The 24,545-nt window shown below is 39.2% G+C and overlaps 1 protein-coding gene across 4 annotated transcripts in view; it reads right to left on the bottom strand.

Moving 5' to 3' along the window:
• Nucleotides 1–1,416: 1,416 nt before the first annotated feature.
• The window catches only part of NSD1 (nuclear receptor binding SET domain protein 1), a 141,858-nt gene continuing 118,729 nt past the window's right edge, over nucleotides 1,417–24,545 (bottom strand). For all 4 annotated transcript variants that reach the window (XM_042945677.1, XM_042945669.1, XM_042945685.1 and 1 more), the window contains 9 exons: nucleotides 23,154–23,310; nucleotides 21,485–21,690; nucleotides 17,432–17,544; nucleotides 12,715–12,984; nucleotides 11,257–11,373; nucleotides 9,836–9,977; nucleotides 6,903–7,009; nucleotides 4,943–5,147; nucleotides 1,417–3,340 (listed from right to left, as the gene is read on the bottom strand). In XM_042945677.1, coding sequence (XP_042801611.1) covers nucleotides 1,710–3,340; nucleotides 4,943–5,147; nucleotides 6,903–7,009; nucleotides 9,836–9,977; nucleotides 11,257–11,373; nucleotides 12,715–12,984; nucleotides 17,432–17,544; nucleotides 21,485–21,690; nucleotides 23,154–23,310 — 2,948 coding nt within the window. In that variant the 3' untranslated portion in view covers nucleotides 1,417–1,709. The remainder of the gene's footprint in view (nucleotides 3,341–4,942; nucleotides 5,148–6,902; nucleotides 7,010–9,835; nucleotides 9,978–11,256; nucleotides 11,374–12,714; nucleotides 12,985–17,431; nucleotides 17,545–21,484; nucleotides 21,691–23,153; nucleotides 23,311–24,545) is intronic.

Below are 24,545 nucleotides of genomic sequence, written 5' to 3' on the forward strand. Positions count from 1 at the left end.
TACCTCTGCCTGAGTTCAAGTGTCTCATCCCGAGACAGACTTTGGGAAATAGATGCAAATTCTTCTTTTAATCTTTATATAAAGCGCAAATGCTTCTGTAACTATTGTTCCCTCCTTAGAAATGATATGGGTAACCTCAATAGGAACTTAGGAGGAGGAAATTGGGACAAAATACAGAATCCTGTTGAGGGTGTAAAAGCCATAACTGAGACAGAATGGCCGGGAGACATTTGGGCCAGGAGATGGCCTGTTGGCTAAAGCTGCTGGCTAAGTTGGCAAAGCAGAGAGGTAAACGTTTGGTCTAGGGACAAAGGAGGGGTGAGTAAATGGGAAGGAACTGGCCAAACAGCACTTCCTGTTGGCAGTTGGTGAGCTGGGTGAATAGTAGGGCAGGGTAGCACCAACAGATTTCCCAGCCCTTGGGCCCCAGCTCAGGGCAGCAGTAACAGATAATCAGCAGTTATGAGGAATCATCTCTCAGACTGGACATTGCTCTAAACACCATATCTTGCCAGTCATAGGGGAAGGGTTCTGGCTTGCCTTTGAACTAAGTCAGCAGGCAGGTGCTCTCAATATAGAACACAGCAATTCTCAGGGATAGGGTGGTAGAATCTACCAGTGAAGGAGAGGACTCCCTCCATTCAGGTAGGAGGGCAAAGGATCAAAAGAGAAGTAATTTTCTATCAGGATCTGGCACTCTCCCTGAGCCAGCAGTAGATCTAGCCCAGAGCTTGCCAGAGATTCCCTATGTCCACTGCCCGACTCTGAAATCTGAAAGCACCTGAGTGTTTGGGGGGCAGGCATGGGGTGGGTTGATGTAAAAGGAGGAAAATCAGTAGAAGAGAAAGGTAAGCTTGCCAATTGCCTTCTTATACTCTGGGAAAGCTACGTCCTTGTAGAGCTCAGCCCCCACAACCAGCTACTCTGCCCAGGACAGATCTTTAGATTCTGCCCAGCCAACAGCTCCACATGGCCTTGATGCAACCCCCTCTCACCTATAGAGGAGACCTCCACATAAGGGTGTGTGCATAAATGTGCACACTCAACCAGGAGACACTTACTCAACACAACCACTTCTGGGGCCACAGAGGACATTACAAAATGAGTCTGTGGAGCCCCAGGGCCCCTCAGAACTTCCTGTTATTTCCTGGTCAAAGGTTCGTGAAAACAGCCTGGGAACCCAGGCAGGCATGTTAGGCTCACAGGGATCAGGTCTTCTTTATCTCTGTATCTCCTGTCAGTGACTAGCACCTGGCCTAGGACATGTGAATGCTCAAGAAATCACCACTGATATGAATAGATGTCAGTTCCTCCCAAGTGTTCATCAGGGCCCTCAATGGGGCTCCGTAGAACTAGAGAAATAGCTTCGAGAGCCCCTCTAGCTTCCAACCTAACCAGTGGAATTGAATCCCATGCTTGACTCCAGAGTGGACTTTTTATTTCAAGTTACCATGTGTAAAGGTTGGAGGAAAAAGACCCAAGTCTGTCTGTCTCCTTGGTTGGGGCCCACTTGGATTTCCATACATGGTTTACACAACCACATGCCCCCACTGGCTAATGTCACAAGAGTTCTGAGTGCTGGGATATAAGGAAAGAATAACAGTGGGAAAGTGTTGGGGTCTGTTTTTTTAAGAGGGGAAAAGAAAGATGATTTCCCTTCCCCAAGAACCCTGGGGGCAGCTGGTCTGGTCATGTGACATTTACTCGTATTATTTCTGTTCTGACTCTGCACACTTGTGACTGGAAGGAGCCTGGTTAAGAGCTGGAAGTGTATTTTGCTCTGGTTTAGGGTCTTGCCCTCTTCCAAGAGACCAGCAAGTCTGTGCCAATGTCTGTGTGCTCCCAGAGGACCAGCAAGACGGTGATATTGTCTGTCCAGCCACTATGGGCCAGAGCCCTGGCCCTGGTGAGGCCTTTCCCAGGGCCCAGGGACTCTGCTCTGCGGTTGCCAACTTCTTCTCTTCAGTACAGAGGGAGGATGGGGCCTTCCCAAGAGGCCTGAAGGATTGCCCATTCTTGGCAGCAAGTCCAGGTAGTTGCTGGCCTCCAGCCATCTGCTTCACCTGCTTCACCAGGCCCGGTGCTTGACTGGGAGGCCCTGGTGTCTGCTCCACCCCCGCAGATGCTCTTCCTGAGGCCGGAGTTGTTGGCTCATATAAAAAAGCCTTGGCAGGAGCCTGAGAGAGAAGTCTGGCCTGGGTCAGTGATTTAACCGCTTGCCAGGGGTGCTCCGAAGGGACTGCTGCTTTCCCTGGTGGCTGCAGGATAGGATCTGCCACACTGCCTCTCTCTACAGCCCTCGGCATCTGCCCTAGACCTTTGCTGGCAGTCCATGAGCTTGATTCCAACACCGGCATCTTGTCATCAATCTGTGATGTGACCTCATGAGGTGAAGCAGCCCGTTCTTTCTGGTGAGGAGTTAGGTCCATGAGATCCATTACCAAAGCAGCTCTATTTTTTGACTGAGTATTCTGGTCCACGGGCCTCAGTGCTTTTTCTTTAGCTACCAGGGTCTGGACCACAGCTGATAGTACTTTGTCAGGAGGTGGGAGTCTCTGGGACAAAGAAGCATGGGATTTGTCTGGGGGCCTGTCTGAAGTCTGGGGTTTGGGACCACTGGTGACTAGCAGTCTGTCTGGAGGTGGAAGTCTTAGACCAGTAGGGACTGGGGCTTTCTCCAGTGACTGGGGCCTTGGGCTGGCAGCACCTATGGATTTATCCAGCCTTGGGTCAGCTGTCCCCAGAGGTCTTTCCAGTGGTTGGGACCTGACTGAGGGTGAGGAGCTTATGCCGGTCACTGGAGAGGGTTTGTCAGATAGTTGGGGTCTTGGTCCTGCCACTGCAGGTGGCCTGTCCAGTGGCTTCTGGCTGGATACCAAGGATTGGGGTTTGGTCCCCGACCCAGCAAGGTCCCTGACCCTATCTACAGGCTGGGGCCTGGAGTCAGTTCTGTCAGGAGGTCTTTCAGGCAGCGGTGGCCTCTGACAAGTTCCTGCCAGAGCTTTTTTGGACAGTGACAGTGTCTGGTTGGTGTCAGCAGGCAGCTTATCCAACATCTTGGGCCCCTGAGCAGCCACTCCTGATGAATGCTCTGCCAGGTGAGTGCCTGGGCCTGGAGGCAGCGGTACTGGGGGAGGCACATACTCACGGATCTCCCCAGGTTCCAGAGGGTTGGGCCCGCAGGGGTCATGCTCAGTACAAGATAAACGCCCATCCAACTTGGAGATGAAGAGCATCCCTTCCCGATGCTGCTTACAAAAGGAACTGGGACACATCTCACAGAAGGAGGCTGCTTCCTTCCCACAGATGTCACACTGATGCCAAGGACACTCCCATTTCCCTGAAAACACAGATGTGAAACAAACCCTTAGGAAAATAAGCAAGGTACATGAAATGGGCCATGGCTCTGAGCCTGGGTCAAAGGAGTGATTTCAAACTGCCACCTTCTGCAGATCAGGTCACTCATCCAATACCTCCCCTTGCCCCAGAATCTCAGATTCTCCTGTACAACACATAAAAATAAAAGCCAAGTACCAAATAGCAAGTAAGTATCAACTAAATATACAAGCAGAGGTAATTTCTTATTACTATGACTATTTCTATCAAGGGGGAAAAAAACCCAAATGTCCCTTTAGATAGAATGTGAAGATATTACTTTCACAGGTTTGCAAACTCCATTTGTCTTATATAGCCTTTAAAATATTCAACTCTAAGGGGATAATCTCAATTATTTAAACTTCTGCTTATTTGGTTATATTTAGGAACAGGGAACTGATACACAACTGTGAAAAATGGGAACAGATTTTCCTTTGCTCAATTTTAAGCCTTGAAACCAGCACAAACTTGACCTATACTGTGCACACAGAACCAGTGGAAAAGACCTTTACTTACCATCTATTTACCCCCATTTCATGACACCTGAGAGTCTCTGCCATGGACAGTGTTTCTGCCTCGGCTCATAGTTTTCAAATAAACTATGCTAGCCCTGACTCCTGGCTCATAGGCAAGATCAGTTCTAGTATGGCCTGTGCCAGCTATAATCTTGAGTTACTGATTTTGAAACGATTCTCCATTTCTATTTCCTGGCGCTGACAGGTCATGTTGTGGCCTTGCCCTCACACTACCTCCATTTATATGATTTCATTACCCTAGCAACTGTACACTGAAGGAAAGCTAGTTCAGAGACAAACTCCTCTCACTCTCACCCTAAAATTCTTCTCTTTCTGCAATTCCCGGAAGCAGGCCACTAGTGACGTATAATCTCACTGGGAGTGGCTCCATACTGCTTTCATACCTCTGTCATCAAAAACAGACCACGTATCCAAGTGCCTCAAAACTCTTCTAACTCCAAGTAACTGCTCAAAAGTTAGTGGCTTCTCTAGCTACCAATTCCCAGACACTGTCTGCCTAAGCAGCTCTCTCACGCGTTAGCTGATACAGTTGACTCTCCTTCAGAGGGGTGTAGGTGAGGGGGGCTAAAAGGGTGTCTAGTCCACAACTCACTGACTGGAATAACCCCAAACTCTATGCTGTCTTAACCTCTCTTTCTTTAGAAAGGAAACATGGCTTAGTGGCCTTGAGGTCAGAAAACCTGGCTTTCAGTCCAGCTCCTCCATCTATATGCTCTATTGTGACAATTCATCTCACCAAACTGGACTCTCAGTTTCCTCATCTGCATCATGGGAAGGTGAAAAGGTCTCATCTTTATGGGTTGCTGGGAGGATAAAATAACATAACATAAATTGTAAATAAAGTGCTTGACATATGATGAGTAAGCTTCTGTTCGCTTCTCTGTAACCTAGGATTCCAAGCCTTTATTGTCATTTATTTCCAGAATGAGAACATGAACCATACCCCCTCAACGCTATGCTTGGGAAGACCAAGGGGCTGTTACAATTACAGCAGAGAACAAAGAGCACCCTAAATGGATTTTAGCACCAACCTGCTGGTCGCTTGGTTAGATTGAGACAGTCAGCGTGGTAAACTTTTGGGCAGCCTGGCTTCTTGCAAGAGACGAGCTGGCCAGCATCCCCACAGCTGAAACACTCATCCTCTCTCTCCTTTGTGATTTCACCCTGGGTCCTGCGCTTCCCCTGTTGCTTCTTCTTGAATTTCTTTGACTTTTCTTCCGTGGCAATGGGTTGATTCTAGAGGTCAGATATTGAGCAGTCAGCATTCTGTCGATACATTAGTTGTATGATCTTGACCAGGTTAACTATTCTCTCTGAGCCTCAGTCTCTCCTCTGGGAAGAGACAATCCTCATAGACTGTTGTAAAGATAAGAGAAAATACAGGAAAGGCACCTGGCACATCATAGGTACCCAATAAATAGTTGCATTAATTCTAACTTTTCTATGAACTACTCCTGCCACCTGCATGAAATAAGAGAAATAAACTTTTTTGTTAACATACAAGGCTGGTATTAAAGGTTCCCCTTTTGTAAGTTTTATTTTTATGTTTGTCTGGGTATGTATGTGTGTGTACGCATACAGATTTCTTAATTTATTCAACACCCCTTCACTGAGCACTTTACTAAGAGTCACATGCTAGGAAGACACAGAAAACTAATTCATTATCCTTGCCCTCAACAAGCTATGTGCCTTCATCTATGTCAAATTAGATTCATGTCCACTACTCCCCAAGACAGACCCTGGTGCAACCAGCACGTCTCCTCTGTGTTCCCTGCAGCCCACACTTGCTTACCAAACCCCATGGTTTTCATCGCATTATTTATGTTAGATTAGAAACATCCAGGATCAATTCAACTTATTACTATCTCACAGTGATCTCCCATTTCTAAACTTCTCTCAAAATTCTTTCTCACTGATTCATGTGTGAAATGTTACATAGATGTTAAGGATGCAGAAACTGATATCCCTAGTGAATGTAACACCTTTACACTTGTGTTAAACATAGTTATTATTTTGATTTATAGGGAATAAATCAACTGGACACCTTTAAGAAACAAGACCATTTAACCAACCAACTAATGAAAAAAAATATAAAGATAATTTTGTTATTTAACAAAAGAATATTTTGTGGGTGTTCATCATCTTCATGTGTTTTTGAACCCCTTTAGTTATTGGTTTCTATGCTAATTTGCATTTTTCAGTTCTTAATATTGACTTCTATAATCAAAAAAGCATAATAGGAAATACCCAATTGGAGTCATTGTGTAGTTTACTCTTCATCAAAATTAAACTTCAATTTTCAATGTACTTTAACTTATGATAGAGAAATCTAGATGCATGTTCATCTATTATGGTCCATCCATTATGTAAAAAATTTAACAGTCACTAAAGATGATAGTTAAGAAGACGATGTAACAGCAAGGAAAAAAATTTTATAGTATTTAAGATACAGACTTGCAAGCAATTCTTTACATTTACAGAATTGTAGATCAGTTAAAATGTACATAAAAACCCAGGAAGTAAGACACAACAATATTTATACTTTGTTAAGATGAAAAGATTAAGGGTCCTATGTTTATCTACAGTGTTATACTACATTTAGAATCTTAAATTCAATATTGGATTTTTTGATAGCTTTAAAAGAGAGAAAGAGGGAGACACAGACACCAAGAATGTAAGAAGCTTATTAGGAAATGTAAGTGAGATTAGCTGAGACCAATAAAGACATGGAAAGTAACCTACTTTACGGATTCCTATTTTACAGTTTTTTTAGCTAGAAAGGTATCACCAATTAGAAGTCAGACTGCTTAAAACACATCAACAATACCCAAAGATCAGCTCTTGTATAACCAAACTGATCATCAGAATGCTTATTTAAGTGCCAGACCCCAATGTTTTAATTCCAAAGAGACATCTTAAAGAGTCAGCCGTGCCACTGGTTAGGGAGGGAGGACCACACCATTATTCCCGATGGAAACGTTTGGAAGGTACCTTTGGCCTTACACCCAAAAAGCCACTGCAGTTTGGGGCTCCACATTTGCAAACAGTCTTTCCATTCCCAAGACATTCTAGGTTGTAGTTGAAGGTAAGTTCAGTGCCTGCATAAAAGACCATGAATATATTAACATCTATGGCTTTGATTACCTTATTTCTTTAAAAAAAATTTTTTTAGTGTTTATTTTTGAGAGAGAGACCGAGCAAGCGCACAAGCAAGCACGGGGTAGAGACAGAGAGAGAGAGAGAGACACAGAATCTGAAGCAGGCTCCAGGCTCCAAGCTGTCAGCACATGGCCTGATGCAGGGCTGAAATGCACAAACTGCGAGACCATGACCTGAGCTGAAGTTGGGATGCTTAATTGAGCCACCCAAGTACCCCTAATTACGTTATTTCTGTATTAATCATAAAGGATACTGACTTATTAGAGAACAAAACTTTGGGAGGGTAGGAAGGGATTTATTAACTCTAACACCACTATATTAATAAATTCTAATCCTGTAAAATTATTAATCAGCAAATACACTTAATAACAGAAAAACATAAATGGCTCAGCAACTTAGTATTTAAAATAGCCTTTACTACAGACATGTTAATTATCCCAAGTTGTTTGTTTTCTAACCCATTCAGATACTAAATATATTAATTCATTACCAAAACCTAACAAACAACAACTCATTGTATACAGTGATTTGCTAGGCACTAGGAATGCAAGTATGAAGAAAACACCTGTTGTTCTGTGCCAAACCTGGCAGAACTTAAGTAAGAGAGACATCTCAATACAGAGTAATGCCAGAGAACTCTATACCACAGACCTAAGGTCTGGCTTTAAATCCCTGTTACTACAATCTAGCTGGGTGATCTGAGCCCTGAGTACATTTGTTAAATGAAGAAACAACAATAATCTCACAAGCTTGTTTAGAAAATTTGGCATAATGCACATAGCAGTAATTTGTAAACTTTAAAAAGAGATGTACAGGGGCTCCTTAGTTGGCGCAGTCGGTTGAGGGTCTGACTCATTTTGGCTCAGATCATGACATCGTGGTTCGTGAATTCATGCTCCACATCAGGCTCTGTGCAGATGGTAAGGAGTCTGCGCCTCCCTCCCTCCCTCCCTCTCTCCCTTCCTCCCTCTCCTTGTCTCACACGCACTCTCTCTCTCTCAAAATAAATACATGAGCTAAAACAGTTAAAAAAAAAAAAAAACAAAGATGTACAGATTTAAGATACAAATTGTCCCCTTTCTGTCAAAAGTGCATTTTATCAGAGCAAAGAGCAAAGAAAACACACCAACATTCAAATTCAAAGCACATTAGGGAAAGCCTAACAAAATAATTCTCTATATGTATACAAAAGAGACTATTTCTGGGTGGGGGTAATGGTTCACCATTAACATATAAAATGATAATCATTAGGTCAAAATTATCAAATCTTAGGAAGATTTCCCATTGCAGACTGACCTATCTTCCATCAGTGAGACTAACCAATACATATAGTTTTTCATCTAATATTGAATTAATATAGATCATTATTTGCTTATTTGGCTAAGCAAATTATAAAGCAGCTGCCTTACATTTAGGGGTCCAAATGGTTCGAATCACTCATGTCCTGGTGAGGTTCACAATGTAAGGAGCTTACAGGAACTGAAGACTGACCCAGATAACAGCAGGGTTATGTCTCCCCTCTCACACCCACTGTGAAATACCACACTGAATGATAGATAATTCTATTCATACAATTCCATTCTTATTACACAATTTATAAGTATATAACTGAATTTTTATTAATTTAATGCACTTATAAAGCAACTCAACCATACATATACAAAGTTTAAGATAGCAGGATACTTGACATAACCTGCTGCTTACCCACCATCCACTATATAAACATACTGCACAGAGAATAAATCAGAAGGTACCGGTACACATAAAAGAAAGACTCATATGTTTCTAGAAAAGAGTCCAATATACAATAATCCTTGAGAGGTCTGCACTTAGGGGATGGCAAAGGGCGATGGAGAAAAGATAAACAAGGAGTATGATACATGTAGTAGACAAAGTATAACAGGTATGTGAAGAATCCACGAAGCTGAATGAGATGAGAGCAAGCTGAAAAGTTCAGACTCTACCTGCCAAGGCTGCAGCTCCCACAGACACTCCACATAGCACTGAGCACATTCTGTCTCATTCCCCTTATCCCACCCATGCAGACTGGAAGTCAAGTGAGAACAAGAACAAGGTCTGTGAATTCCCACACCATGCTACTTGAGCTAAGTGAATATGGGAGAAAAGAGAAGAAAAACTTGTGCCGAGATTGGTAGAGGAATCTACCCCCAGGGATAAAGACTATAAAGTTCCAAGTACAAATGTACTGAAAGCAGTCAGGAGAGATTTAAGAACTAAAGTCATGTGGCTAACATTTGAGTAATTAATACACAGGACACTCCTCCAGGGTGGTTAGAAGTGCCAGACTTAAGAATTCAAGTAACATAGGTATACCATATACCTCGCATTTTTGCAAGGATTAAATATAATATGCTTGGAACAGTGTCTGGCAGTGGTGCCAGGGGCTGAGGAGAGAGAAAATGGGGGTTAGCATTTAATGGGTGCACAGTTTCACTTGGGGAAGATGAAAGGGTTACAGACATGGATGGAGGTGTTAGTTGCACAACAACATGAATGGATCTAATGCCACAAAATTATACACATTAAAAAATGGTTAAATGATAAGTTTTATGTTATGTATATTTTACCATACCACCACCACCAAGAAAATACTCCAAGCCAAGTACCACCTGGTACCTGTAAGTCTTTTATATATCCTCAAGAATTTGCAAACCTCATTTTGGGATTATGGGGCATATGGGAATTTTTAGATGCTCAAACCTGACATTCCTTTCTTAGCTCCAGAATCCTTAATTGATTCTTACCTGCTTTAATGTCACTCAGGGCAAAAAGACCAACACGGGTATCTCCATTCACAGACCATTTCTGTGTTTCACAGTTGGGCTGGCAGCAATGATTCATGAACCGAGCATAATTTCCTTTGGGACCAGCATCAATGATTCGGTCCTAGAATTCCAAAAGATGCTGCTCATTAGACACTTCCTGTGTATTTTAATAAGCTAGAATTCCTACTTGTCAAATCTGACTCTCCCAGGAGTGGTTCTCAAAGTGTAGTCACTAATCCACATCTGTTACTTGCTAGAAATGCAAATTCTTGGGCTGCACCTCAGATATACTAAAGCAGAAACTTTTAGGTGGGGCCTAGCAATCTGTGTTATAACAAGCCTACTAGATGATTATGATACATGCTGAAGTTTAGGACCACTGTCTTAGAAGCAGCAGCTTGTCCCATCCTCTCAATTAGGTAGTCCTGAACCCTGGCTACACATTAGACATCACCTAAGTAGGGGGCACCTGGATGGCTCAGTTGGTTAAGCGTCTGGCTTCAGCTCAGGTCATGATCTCAACAGTTCATGGGTTTGAGCCCCATGTCAGACTCTGTGCTGACAGCTCAGAACCTGGAGCCTGCTTCAGATTCTGTGTCTCCCTCTCTTTCTGCCCCTCCCCTACTTGCACTCTCTCTCTCAAAAATAAATAAAAGTTAAAAAAATTAAAAAAAAAAAAATCACCTAAGCAGATTTTAATACTGATAATGTGACCCCATCTCAAACTAAGATGTGAATATCTGGAGGTGATGATCTCATAAACCAAAGGGTTCAACTTGATAAATGTTCACAAAGTTTCACACCAGGAAAGAAATCTGTTGTAACAGCCAGTGAAAGAGGTGGAGGTGGGGAGCTGGCAGACCCTAATATTCAGATACTAGGAAGAATCTGATACACAGAAAATAAACACACTAAGATGCTAGAATCAGGAATGAGTCCCAAATAGAATTCTAGGCACCAATGAAATGCAACTCATCAGCAAATTCCTATAATTGGAAAGATGAGTTGGGTTCAGAAGCTGAGTTCTAAAATCAATTTTTAAGACCTTCTTAATGTACTAAATATTAACAAATCAGTTTCTCAATCTGTAAAGCAAAAGGGTAAAAGAATGATTATTTTACTTTGTTGGCTTCAAGTTTTAATCCTATAGGAAAAACTAAAAGACATAATACCCAAATTAAACAGTTCAAAAAGAAAGCAAATAGCTTTGTTGCCTCTGGCAATGAATGTATACCAAGAAATGGGCAAACTGAGCTACTCCAGAACCTTGACCAAGCAATCCCTATAAATTTAAGGGAAAGACATTATTTTGGGTGGTGAATCCATGCCTACAAACACTATGACTAGGACAATATCAATTTCACAATCTTATAACAATGGAAGTAACACAAATTACTTACTTTGTCTAGGGTAAGCATATAGAAATTAGTGATATCATGTTCTTGGGCATAACGGATTCGAGCTCTGCATTCTTCTTCATCTATTAGCTCACCCACATACTCATTCACAAATTCACCCTAGAACAAGAAATAGCTCTTAATGGCAAAAAGCACAACTGTGTTCCCAGGTAGACCTTATTTTTTAAAAAATTAATGAAAATAACAATCTCCAAAGAAGTTCATGTACACGTAACTAGTCACTTTAGCAAAGGATTATTCAAGAAACACAAATACGATGCTTCAACTATTTGACAATGAAAACCACCTCCCCACTCCTATCATGGTTACCAGGAGAAAGACTGGGATACACTGGACAATGAAGATCAACCAAGATGAAAGTAAGTAAACTAGGGCTCCATTATAATGCTGACATGGATAGTTGAACCCTTTAAGTGCCCCCAAACCTGAAAGTCAGTTTCCCTAAACTATGATCCTTTTCCAGAGAACGTGCTCTGTCTGCTGCCTTTCCACATTTTACAATACTGTCCTCCTGACACTGTGGCCATACTAGCTTTCACTCTTGCTGTCCACCTTGCCTGCAATGCTTTAACACTCAACTAGTCTAAGCCAACAACTATTTGTCTTTCAATTTTCAACTTAAAATATTCTCAGAGTCAAAGCTAGTTTCAGGCCCTTTACCATTTACCACTGCCTCCAGAACCCTTTGTGCTTCCACACTGGGTGATTACTTGATCAATGTCTGCCCCCCTTAGAATGTAAACTTTATGAAAACATGAACCATGTCTCTATTATTGATCACTGCATTTGGAGCACAATGCCCAACACACAGTAGATAATAACCACTTAGCAAATAACGAAACAGACTGATATTCACTTCCTTTTCTAGAGACAAACTTCAGAATTCTTCAGAAAGCATAACTAGAATAAAGTTTATTTTATTAAAATGTCAAGATTTATTCTACACAAAGACTACGTAATATTATCTGTCAGAAACTTGCAGGTCCTTCTAAGTTTGAAATTGTAGATGTTAGTGTGCTTTTTAGTACAGAGGGCCTAATCCTCTTCTTCATTTTCCATGAACTCAAACCCAGTGAAAACAGATTTTATTAGGTGATTAACACCTTTGTATCACATGTTCATTATCCCCTTTCTCTTAACTACAGGTTCCAGGATTGTCACAAAAGAGCAAATAAGGTCACAGTATCTCTATGAATTCCCTTCATTTTTTCATCCTCATACACAGTGAACATGTTTAATACTAAGGACTTTAGAGGTAAAGGAGACTTTCCCAAGCCTATAAACTCTAGAAGGACACAGCAAGACTAATAGTAAGGTTAATCCTTAACTATCTTATCTTCCCTCTAATGATCATCTCCTATTCATCAAGAATAACTACTCCTATTAAGCAAATGCAAAGAAGAAAAAAAAAATCTATAAATTATGAAAAACTTTCTTCACCTTTTTAATATCGGTTTTTGTCCGGAGACCCCAGCCCCTCTGTAATGTGCGAAAAATTTCAACCTCTGGATACTGGCGCTTAGTGAAGCACTGGTTTTGGCAGCGTCCTCCGGCAGGACATACTGTGGGGTGGCACTCATAGAGCAGCATGCGGTTGATACACTCGGAGTCTATCCCACAGGGGTTATCATCAGTAGCTTTACAGTTGCAACGGGGAATTTCAGACAAGTCTGCAGTAAAGATTTGTACCCTGCCAATAGGACGGTTCACCTGGAAAAGAAATACATACTATAGAACATCAGGCAAGCCAACACAAGCCAGTTTAGGACCTATTAAAAGATAGACGTCTTTTCCTTGAAGTTGAATGCCACATTTTACAGGATTTTGAACTTAGTGGCATTATTCACAATAGCTAAAATGTGGCATGAACCCATATACATCCACAGATAACACATGGATATACAAAATGTGGTATAAATAATGGAATATTATTCAGCTTAAAAAGAAATTCTGACACATGGTATAACATGGATGAACCTGAAGTACATTATTGTACATGAAATAAGCCAGTCACAAAAAGACAAATACTGTATGATTCCAACTTATATAAGGTACTTATAGTAGTCAAAATCATAAAGACAAAAAGTAGAATGGTGGTTTTGAAGAAATGAGAAGAGGGGAGAATGGGAAGCTAATGTTTAATGGGTAGAGTTTCAGGTTTACTAGATGAAAAAAAATACTAGAGATATATGGTGGTAATGGCTGCAAACATTATGAATGCACTTAATATCACTGAACTGTATGTTTAAATAGGATTAGGCTGATAAATTTTATGTTATCTATATTTTACAATAAAAAAATTTGAAAAAAGATTTAGGCACGTTTGACATAAAGCCTTACTTAATATACAAATTATGAATCCCACAAAAAATTTTGAAAATCACTTAAAAAAATGTAGTTTAAAAGCTGGTACGCCAAAGTGAACTCTAAACTGAGTTTCTGCTATTACCACATGGTGGCACCACTTTAGCAGCTACGTTAAAAAAAAAATTCTTAAATTATAATGGCTTGCATGAGAAGGTCTTTGGGTAACTGAGGTTCCTGTTATGTGAAGATATATTTTAATATTTATTACTGTAATATGAAATCTTTTTAATAGACTATAGCAATGTCACTCATGCATTTATTTAGTAGTAGTCAAAACAGTGAAAATCTGCTGCGGTAAAACACAGAGGTCAAACAGCTGCTATAACACTGAAGCCATTAGTTTTTCAAATGCTGGTAGCAACAATTTGAGGCAAAAAACAGACATTTCATAATACAGGTGGATCTGTGTACTATGAGAATGAGTCTCCCCTACCTGATATTATTTCATGGGGAATAGTCAAACTGTGAGTCTTTAAAAACTCAACCCTTTCATAAAAATTGGCTATTCAGGAATTTTATCAAAATTTTGATAAATCACTTGTTAACATTGTTGTGAGAATAAGAAATACAAGTAAAAGTTATAGTACAGAGCTTACTACAGCCTCTTAAACATGGTAGATATTAAAATTAAGTTGTCCTTTTAATATCTTATTTATTTATTTAGTTATTTATTTATTTGAGAGAGAGAGAGAGAGAGAGAGAGAGAGAGAGAGAGAGAGAGAATATGAATCTTAAAAGGAGGCTCCATGCTCAGTATGGAGCCCAATGCAGGACTTGATCCCACGACCTGGGATCATGACCTGAGCTGAAATCAAGAGTCAGATGCTTAACTGATTCAGTCAGCTAGGCACCTATTAATGTCCCTTTTAAGTATTTGTCACATCAAATATTTGAGATTACCCTATCTATTCAATCTAAAATCACTATGATTAACAAAAGTTATTTCCACCCGCTAAATTCTCAAAGTTTCATTTCTAACATTTTAGTTTTTGCCTACTGTTTAACAATATCATAAAATCTCCACTGTCTTTGCAGAAATATAATGTCTTCAAACCAGTTCTCGATAGCACCTTAGAAGGATGTAACTCTACCAGATCTCTTCCCAGATTTTTCAAATACTGGTAAAAATTGTAAACTTCTTATTAATGGAGGAATATTGTTACCACATGAAGTTATACTATTGAAGGCATACTATTACCACTGAAGTCACAAAACTCAAGAAAGCAAATTCTAAAAGTATAGAGGTAAGGACTAAGTTCAATCACCTCAGACTGCAGGTCCTACAAATAGGGCACTTGAACATGCACCTGTCTCAAGATGAGTACCCTTACCTGACCTCCCTCCCACAAAATTTTCATCCTACTCCTTTTCTTCTATAAAAATATGTTTCAATCATTCAGAAGATCTAATCTAATTTGTTACTAATCCCAAGTAAGTTTCTTGCCTAACATAACATAAAGCAAAACAAAAAAAAACACATTGTTTAGTAAGAATAAAATATAAATATGTAAGTACAGTTAAATTTAGCTCACTCTAGATCAGAGATTGACAAACTTTTCCTGTAAATGGCTAGATGGTAAATTTTAGTCTCTGAAGGGTATAGATTTCTGGTGCATGTAGCTTAATTCTGTCATTGGAGCACAAAAGTAGCATAAGACAATTTCTAAAGAAGCATGGATGAGTGTCAATAAAACTTCATTTATGGATACTGATACTTGAATTTCATATAATCTTCATGTCCTGCTTTTCATTTTTATATTTTTCCCAACCAGAGTAGGCCAGATTTGGTCCATGGACTGTTGGTTGGTTTGCCAATGGTTTGCCATTTGGTCCATGGACCACAGTTTGCCAACCCTTGATCTAAAACTTTTTCCTGGAAATATATTTGTTTATAAAAAGGTGGGACGGTGTATGAAGGAAAGAAGTTGGCTTCTAAATTCTGTGATTTAGATCACTCACAAGAAGTTTCTCTCTCAACAGCTCAATATGGTTGACGTGCTACTCAGAAATGCCTCCCTTGCTATTATCTGACATCTATGACTGTGGGAAACCAGATTACTTTCCCCTTTTTGAGGCCTAACTACACTTAGATCTCTATGCATTATATCTCCATGCACAATAACTCCACTTAACTCTCAGTATATCACCACCAGTGTCCACTTAGACTCAATTTTAGATTGAGTCTCTTTTCATCAGTTTTATTTGTAAGGATTTATATTTTATTAATCTTATTCTTTCTTACAGGTCTTCCAAAGATCAAAAGCCAAATTTACCTTTTTTTAAAAGGGGGAGGGGGGGAACCACCCTCATTCTATCTTGCAACTACCATGTACATCCATTAAAACCCTTTTAAAAATCTAAGCTATATTATGGAATTTTAGTGTTCCTAATTTCCTATATTTCATAACATTTCACTATTTTATCATTACTCATAGTTACTCATCAGTGATTCCCAACTCTGCCAATAAAGATTTAACTGACAAGAAAACAGAAAAATAATGAAATCACCAAAGTTCGTACATGCAAGAGTTCAACACTCACATTTTAGTTTCTGTATGGCATTGCCCAAAGTGCTAAATCATCTTTCCAGAATGTATTAAAGAGTCGAGATAACATCTTTGTAGTCTGCTTTTAGTAGGGTTGCTTTATTGAGCAAATAAAAATCCCAGACACCTGATTAAATTTGAATTTCAGATTGAAAAAAAAAAAAAAAATAGGTTTCTAGTTTAGGTATGTCCCATGGAATATTTGGGATATACTTGACTACATTAGCCTCTAAAGATGGTGAAATTGATCTTTAAGTGAAACCTCAGACTAGAAGACTTTAGAAGCCCAAATATCAATGGGAATACTAATAATAAATTTCTATAGACAAAAAAGAAATATGGTGTTCAGGAATGACATCAGCATAAATACTGTACAACAAGAAACTGGACAGTCTCATTTTGTTAACAAAGTTCATAATAGTATTCTTTCATGTCTTCTAACGTTTGAACACAACTAACTTCTTAAAAAGGTTTTTTGAAAAGAGGTTATAGGAGTGCCTGGCTGGCTCAGTTAAGTGTGTGACTCTTGATCTCAGGGTCATGAGTTCAAGCCCCATGTTAGGTGTAGAGATTACCTATTTAAATAAATAAAACTTAGAAAAAAAAAAGAATAAAGAAGTTTTAGTAAATACTTGTTGAAATGTCTAGTAAATTTGTTCTACATTATTCCTGTATTTTTAACTTCTCTTAATTATTCATAAAAATGACTTAAAACATAAACAAATGCAAAGGATCCGAAGGACCCTGATGATAAACAGTGAGAACTCTTACTCTACTAGGTTCATTAAGGGTTAGGTACAACTAACAGGAACTTTACTGACCTTGGGAAACCCAGTCATAGTGGTCACCTAAAATATCTTTAGTATCAGCCACTACCAAGAAGACTTACCCTGTGTATTATTCACACTATCTCGGGACTATTTATCACTTTTTATCATGGTTCTTGAACCCCCTTCAAACTGCAAGATATTGACTGTGCACATAATCTAATCCAATCTACTTCTATAAAAAGACTTTCCAAAGCAACAGAAAAAATTATAAAACACAACTGATTTTACATAAAAGTGTAGACAAGGTGCTAGGAATGCTGCTCTGGAACTTTTTATCTTCTTTCAAGTTCATACCTCTACCTAAAAGCAACTGTGTTTGTGCTTCCAATCCTCTTCATGAACACAGCAGGAAGAGAGAGAGAGAGATCTATAGGGTCTCTCCTAGAGACAGAGTCTCCTGAGGTCTTTTCTCACCTTTATATGCTTGTAAGGTGGTGGCTTCTTGTCATTCTTTCGGTCTTCCTGCAGCTGTCTTAGCTCTTTTTGTGCCTTTAACTCCTCAAACCTTGCTGCAGCTTCTTGAAGAGCTAAGAAAACACACAGCACAAGTCACTTAATCTTAGGTGGACTTGTTCATTTTGCCTTTTTTTCCCCCTTTAAAGTTGGAGAAAATCCATGTCTTTTACACAAAACTCAACCAGCATTATATGGAAAATTAAGAAGTATATATGACTGCTATTTTCAAGTTAATTTATAGTTCCCAGGGTATTCAGATTTAGCATTAATACAAAACATAATCCACCATTAAATGGCACAATGCAGGCTACCACCTTCAGAGGAAAATTTAAAACAAAAACAAATCCAGCCAAATGATTTGAAAAAGCCCACAAATAACATCTCCTAACAACCAGACTGCATCTGTTCAGCAAAGTCACTGCCCTTCATTAAGCCAAATTCTTGCCTCAGTTCTGAACCTCTTGCCTCCAGAAACACTCCGTCTCTTTAGTGCCAAATAACATGCTACATTCCTTTGGAAGAAATTCAAAATTAAAGTTTTCCTCTCCTTCTTACCCAGTTTTCTAGAGTACCTGTCCTATTCCTCTCCTAAGGCTCATTCTGTAAATATCAACTATTAGCTATAAAGATACAATAACAGATCTTCATAGCTGATTTGTATTCAAGTACTATACTTTCATATGCTTGAAAGAGTGTAATATCTTAGAAGTCCAACAAAATCTTAAGATTCTTTCTTTTTCCACGTAAAACTAATTTTTAATTCATTCTCCTTTTTTAGAATTCATTATTCCTGAACCAGGTTAAAAATTCTGAAAAGAATCCCAATTCTTTCCCCTCCTTCCTCTCTGCAGCTTTCCCCATATTCTGTTAGCTATTTAAAGAAAATATCCCCTTTGATCCACCCCTTTTTCTCCATTTCCCTGTCACCATCTAACAGAATTCGTGTTGCCCTGAATCCTCTTATTTTATAATCACTCCTTTCTTCATGCTATTATTCACCATGTCCTGCCTACTCTGTCTACTTAATGTCTATCCAAATACTCATCATCCTCTCCACCCCAGAGTCACTTCACTGTGACAGTCTTATCATCTCTGTTCAGAAGTACTGAAACAGCCATCTCACTAACATTCTGGCTATAGCCTCTCACGTTTATGGTCCTCAAGTTCTACTTAGACAAAAGTTTCTAAAAAGTCTGCTCTGACCATGTAACTTACCTACCTTTTCTGGCAAACGGCCCTGTGTTCCCCAACCCCATCTTCAACTGTACTGCATAGAGGTCACTAACTCAGTTTGTTAAAGATTTAATGTATACTTTCACATATGCTGTCTTGTTAACATTTTCACTGTTAATTTTTTTTTTTAAGTTTAAATGTTTGTTTATTTTTGAGACAGAGCAAGTGTTCTGGGGAAGGGCAGAGAGAGATAGAGATAGAGAATCCCAAGCAGGCTCTGTGCTATCAGCACTGAACCCGACGTGGGGCTCAAACTCATGACCCTTGAGATCATGACCTGAGCTGAAATGAAGAGTCAGATGCTTAACTGACTGAGCCACCCAGGTGCCCCTAAAGTTTATTTTTAGAGGTGGGGAGGGGGTAGGGAGGGAGGGGAAGAAAGAGCATGCCTGGGGGGAGGGGCAGAGAGAGAGGGAGACAGAATCACTGAAAATTTGATGCAGGACTCAAACTCACGAACCGTGAGATCATGACCAAAGCTGAAGTTGGGACACTTAACCAACTGAGCCACCCAGGTGTCCCCCATTTGTTAACTTCTTTGCAGGCAGAGTAGGGCTTAAGAGTTTGGATTCTGGGGTCCAGTTGCTAGAGTTTGAAACCTTCCTCTATCACTTATTGGCACTGGAACCTTGGGTAAGTAATTTTTACTTTTATGATCCTTAGTTTCCTCATCTATAAAATAAGGATAATAACATCTAACTTACAGGGGGTATCACAAGGACTTAAAGCAGAAAAAAACCTGAACAGGGTCTGGCAAACAATAAATGAGAACTATTATTATGGTTCGCTCTTCAAAGTCACTTGGAAAAAAACCATCCAGGACTTCTAACTTTGATCCCCAGCACAGTTATGCTTTCTCTTGGTCTGTTCCCATAGCACACCATGCACATTTTTGCCACAACACTCAAAGAATGGCATTTTGACTGCTTAGATCTCGAATTTGCCCATAAAAACGTGTATTCTTTGAAGGCAGAGGTACCCAGCCAGCCCAGGGTAGAGGCATAGAAAGAGCAGAATCCCAGAGCTTTAGTGGGCTCAGACTTGTGGTATTCCCTACAATTCGACCTTCTCCCCCAGCCTCCGTGGTGGCCAGCTCTATGCAGACAAAGATGTTGCTAAACTGGTCCCCGATCATCCAAGATTACAAGACTCAAGAGCCAAGCTCCTATAGTATTAATACTAACAGCTCATATTTGCACAGAAATGACATGGTCAACAGATAAGTGAGGACCCAATGAAATGACATGAGGCAAATGGAACCTTTGTGAAACTTGTTCCCTATGGACATCATTCTCATTCCTCATCAAGAAAGTTTTACCTGCTTACAATCTTATAAAGAATCTTCATCTAATCAAAAAGTTTCACTATTTTTTAATGTTTATTTTTTTAAACTTAAAGTTTATTTATTTATTTTGGGGGGGAGAGAGAGAGAGAGAGAGAGAGAGAGAGAGCCCAAGCTGGGGAGAGGCACAGAGAGAGGGAAAGAGAAAACTCTGTCAGCACAGAGCCCAACTTAGAGCTCAAATTCACCAACTGTGAGATCATGACCTAAGCTGCAACCAAGAGTCAGAAACTTAACAGACTGAGCCACCCAGATAACCCTTAAATGTTTATTTTTGAGACAGCACAAGTTGGGGAGGGGCAGAGAGAGGGGGACCAAGGGTTAAAAGTGGGCTACGAGCTGACAGCAGTGAGCCCAATGTGAGGCTTGAACTCATGAACTGCAAGATCATGACCTGAGCCAAAGTCGGAGGCTCAACCAACTGAGCCACCCAGGTGCCCCGAAAGTTTCACTTGTTTAGAATCTCCACCTCACCATGCAGATAAAATCTTACATATGTCAATGTCCAAATAAATTAAGAAATAAGAGATACTTATACTGTCTTTCAAAGGACAGCTAAAGGAAGAAAGTAATTATTGTTGATGGCATACCAACTCAACTATGTGCTCTGTGGTTGATGTTTTTATTATCTCACTGAATTCTCAAAGCAACCTTTACTCATTATACAGTAAGAGAAAACTGAGGCTCATAGTTGATTCAACCCCTCCTAGCCCCAAATGTCCTCATTCCTTCACTACCAGGCCAGCTTAAAAAAAATCTCTTTTGATTCAGAACATTAATGCTTTCATTTTCAATATTTTCCTTTATTAACTTCTGGTGAATTTTATTTCTTCCCAACAAATCAAAACAAAAAAAACAAAAAAAACAAAAAACAAAAACCTTGTGGAACAAACAACTCTACTAGAGATTCTGACTCTTGTCTAACAAACTATACTGTTTATGCTATAAAATAGTTCCAAAGTTCCAGTACTTGATAAGATGCTGAGAAAACAGAACTGATAAAACACTTCCCTCAAGGGGCACATGGGTGGCTCAGTTGGTTAAAGCGTTTCACTCTTGATTTCAGCTCAGGTCAAGATCTCAAGGTTCGTGGGATCAAGGCCCACATTGTGGGCTAAAAGCACAGAGCCTACTTGGAATTTTCTCCGCCCCTCCCTCACTCAGGCTTTCTCTATCTCTCTTTCTTTCTCAAAAGTAAATAAATAAACCGAAAAAAAACTCCCTCAAGGAAATTCTAGTTACCTAAAGGTTAGGCTAAAAATAATGAGCTATGTGGATCAAGTTCCCTGTAAAATCCTATAGCTGTAGCTACATAATGCCCCAGAGATCAGAACACAGCAGCTAATGGAATATATGTGAATTCTAACACATAACAGAACAAATACTTGGGTAACAGAGATCTGTGATGGCCTGAGAAACAAAAAGGATAAAGTTACCTTTTTTATATGTCCCATCCACTCCTTTGCCCATCTTATCCTTGCTGCTCACATCACCCTCCATATAGGGAAAGACTCGAGCCTGGTGTGTCCACAGATAGTCATTAGACCCAAAGAATAACACAGGGAACTCGCCAACATCATGTCTCATCTTATCAATATTGGAAGGTACAGCTCGAGGATGGCAGATCTCAGCTGGCCACCACCTGGGAAAGGTGAAAACAAGCAAGGAAACCTTTAGAAGGCTGCAGAATAATTAGGGAAACAAGCTACTTTTTAGGACAGGAATAAGGAATAACAAGGTCTATCCACATTAAAGTCCAACCTAGCCACTTTTACAATCTAACTAGAGAACAAACAAGTAGTATGTGCTGAAAACGCCCACCTTCATAGATATACTCACATATAAAGTTAGATTCAGTTATTCTAGTTTAAAGAATCTATAAAAGGAAACAATAATTTAACAAAATAATAATTATCACATAGATATGAACAAAGCTTTTGACTATAATGTTCACTGAAGAATTATCTTTAAGAATGAAAACGTGGACAGCAATCTAAATGTTCAACAAGAAGGGAATGAATGATAAGGTAACTATGGCACATGATACAATGAAATACAATTTGGCTTTTAAAAAACTGTTAGGCATATAGAAAAATGACACCAAGAATTGACCCCTAAAATAAAAAAATAAAATAAAATAAAATAAAAAATAAAATAAAATACATGTAAATTAATACTTTACATGTCCACTTTAGGAAGACAATTTGGCATTAGTTATTTAAGGTGGAAACCCCTATCCTAGAAAAACTCCTGTGCATGTACACTAAGGAACACTGACAAACTGCTCCAAACAGGAAAATGGATAAATTAACTACACTATATCGGAAGTCTATATGAAAAAGAAATGGAGAATGGCAAAGTATGAACTAGAGCACTACACTAACCACTATAAATCTCAGGAGCATAATAGTGAATGAAAAGAGCAAGTAGCAGGAAAATATAGCATCAATTCCTTTACATAAAGGTCTAAAACGTGCAAAACAAAACATTATACATGTGTAAACATATAGTAACGCAAAGGAATAAAAAACACAAAATGTTGTACAGTCGTTACTGCTAGGAGTGGGGCAACAGTATATTCAGAAAGGGTCATGGAGGGAGCCTCAAGTACCAGCAATATGCTATTTCTTTAAATGGGAGGAACATACATAGGTATGTACTTATGTATGTATCAGAAAGGTAAATTTCTGATTCTCTTAAATCATGCATGTTATGATATTCTTCTGTATATTCCATGATCAACAAAAATAATTAAAAAAAAGAAAAGACACATAAACCATAGGGCTAATTATTTTGAGGGAACATGCATTGGTGTGTCTTCAAGTAAATATGCTAAAATATTAGCAATGTATCTTCCTTGTTATGGGTTTGTTTTCATTCATGAATTTTCCAGAGAATATGTATTATTCCTATAATCACAAAACAGAAAATGAGTTTTTTTCTTTTATAATGAAAAAATTAATGGGGGGTGCACCTTGCTTAATCAGAAAAATTTTTAAAAAAATTTAAAGAAAAAAAAAAGCTAAACACTGTATTTAAGATCCCAAGAAACAGAGGATGGTAAAAAAAAAAAAAAGAGTGTCAGTCTCCTTCATGCTCACTCACCTGTATCGTCCAACTTTTACCCAGACAATTTCCCTGTAATGGGGCTTTTTGCCTGCCTTACAATCATTGCAATACCAGTTTCCTTCAGGGATATCAATGTTCAGGCATTCACGATGAAAAGCAGCAGGGCAAGAATCACAGCACAGAAGGCTGCCTCCTGTAGGAATCAAAAAATCTGGCACTCAGAATCACAAGGCCGCATATCATGACCCAGATGAAATAGCTTTTGCTCCTAACCAATTATTTATCTCTCAGCTAAGGACTTAGTAATTTATCCAGAAAGGATTTTCTACAAGAGCATTTATTCCCTCTCCAATATTCCTGTGAACCACAACCTTGGGGGTTTGTTAGATTCACAACAAATAAATATGAGATCTTACTGGCAAAATGAGGTTAGGGCAATGAGGTCAGAAATCAACCTCTGGGGTGCCTGGCTGGCTCAGTCGGTTGAGCAGCCGACTTTGGCTCAGGTCATGATCTCACGGTTCATGACTTTGAGACCCATGTTGGGCTCTGTGCTGATGGCCTGGAGCCTGCTTCGGATTATGTGTCTCCCTCTCTCTCTATCCCTCCCTTGCTCACGCTCTGTCTCTCTTTCTCAAAAATAAACATTTAAAAAATTTAAAAAAATCAACTTCTAAAAATATATACATGCACACATATTTATTTCTTTCTCTTCACACACCAGAGACACACCAAATAAAAAGGATACCAGTGACACACAATGACCAGAGTATGAAGAGCACAAATTTTAAGTGATGTCAATTTTGAGCACCAAGATCATATGACCTTAGGGAATTCACTTTTCTTGCTAAGGTATCATTTCCTCAGTGATGTTTTCCACAATCACATCTATTTGAAGACTAGATAAGTGAAAAAATGGCCCAGTAGTGTCTGACACATACACAGTCTCCATATGGTCAGTTCCTTCCCTCTTTTGAAATTACTCTTTAATCATTTTTATGTTTGGTACTCTGACACCTATGGGCTCTTTTCAGAGTAACATTTATAAATGCATAAACCTAACATATAGATTGGAAAGACAATGTTACATTAAGATATAATTATCAAAATGTTAGAACAAAAAATTATGTTTCTTTGTAATGCAAAAATAAGATCTAGCAGTAGCAATGACTGCAAAATACTTTAAGATATCTACAACAAATGAAATACCTATGATTTTCACAATTGACAAAAAAGTCACAGGTACTAAAGTGATTTGTTGCCCTAAAATTCAGTTAAATGTATGTTCTCCCTTCTCCATTGAGGTTTTCAGACACCAGAATAATTACACATATTGCAATGACAAGGAATTTTCACTTCCTAAAGATTTTCACTTAAAGTGATTCAATTTATATGTCTGAAGCTGAAATCCTCATGGTTACAGACTGT

The sequence above is a fragment of the Panthera leo genome, chromosome A1 (assembly GCF_018350215.1).
Source record: "Panthera leo isolate Ple1 chromosome A1, P.leo_Ple1_pat1.1, whole genome shotgun sequence".
In the NCBI taxonomy this organism is placed as follows: domain Eukaryota; kingdom Metazoa; phylum Chordata; class Mammalia; order Carnivora; family Felidae; genus Panthera; species Panthera leo.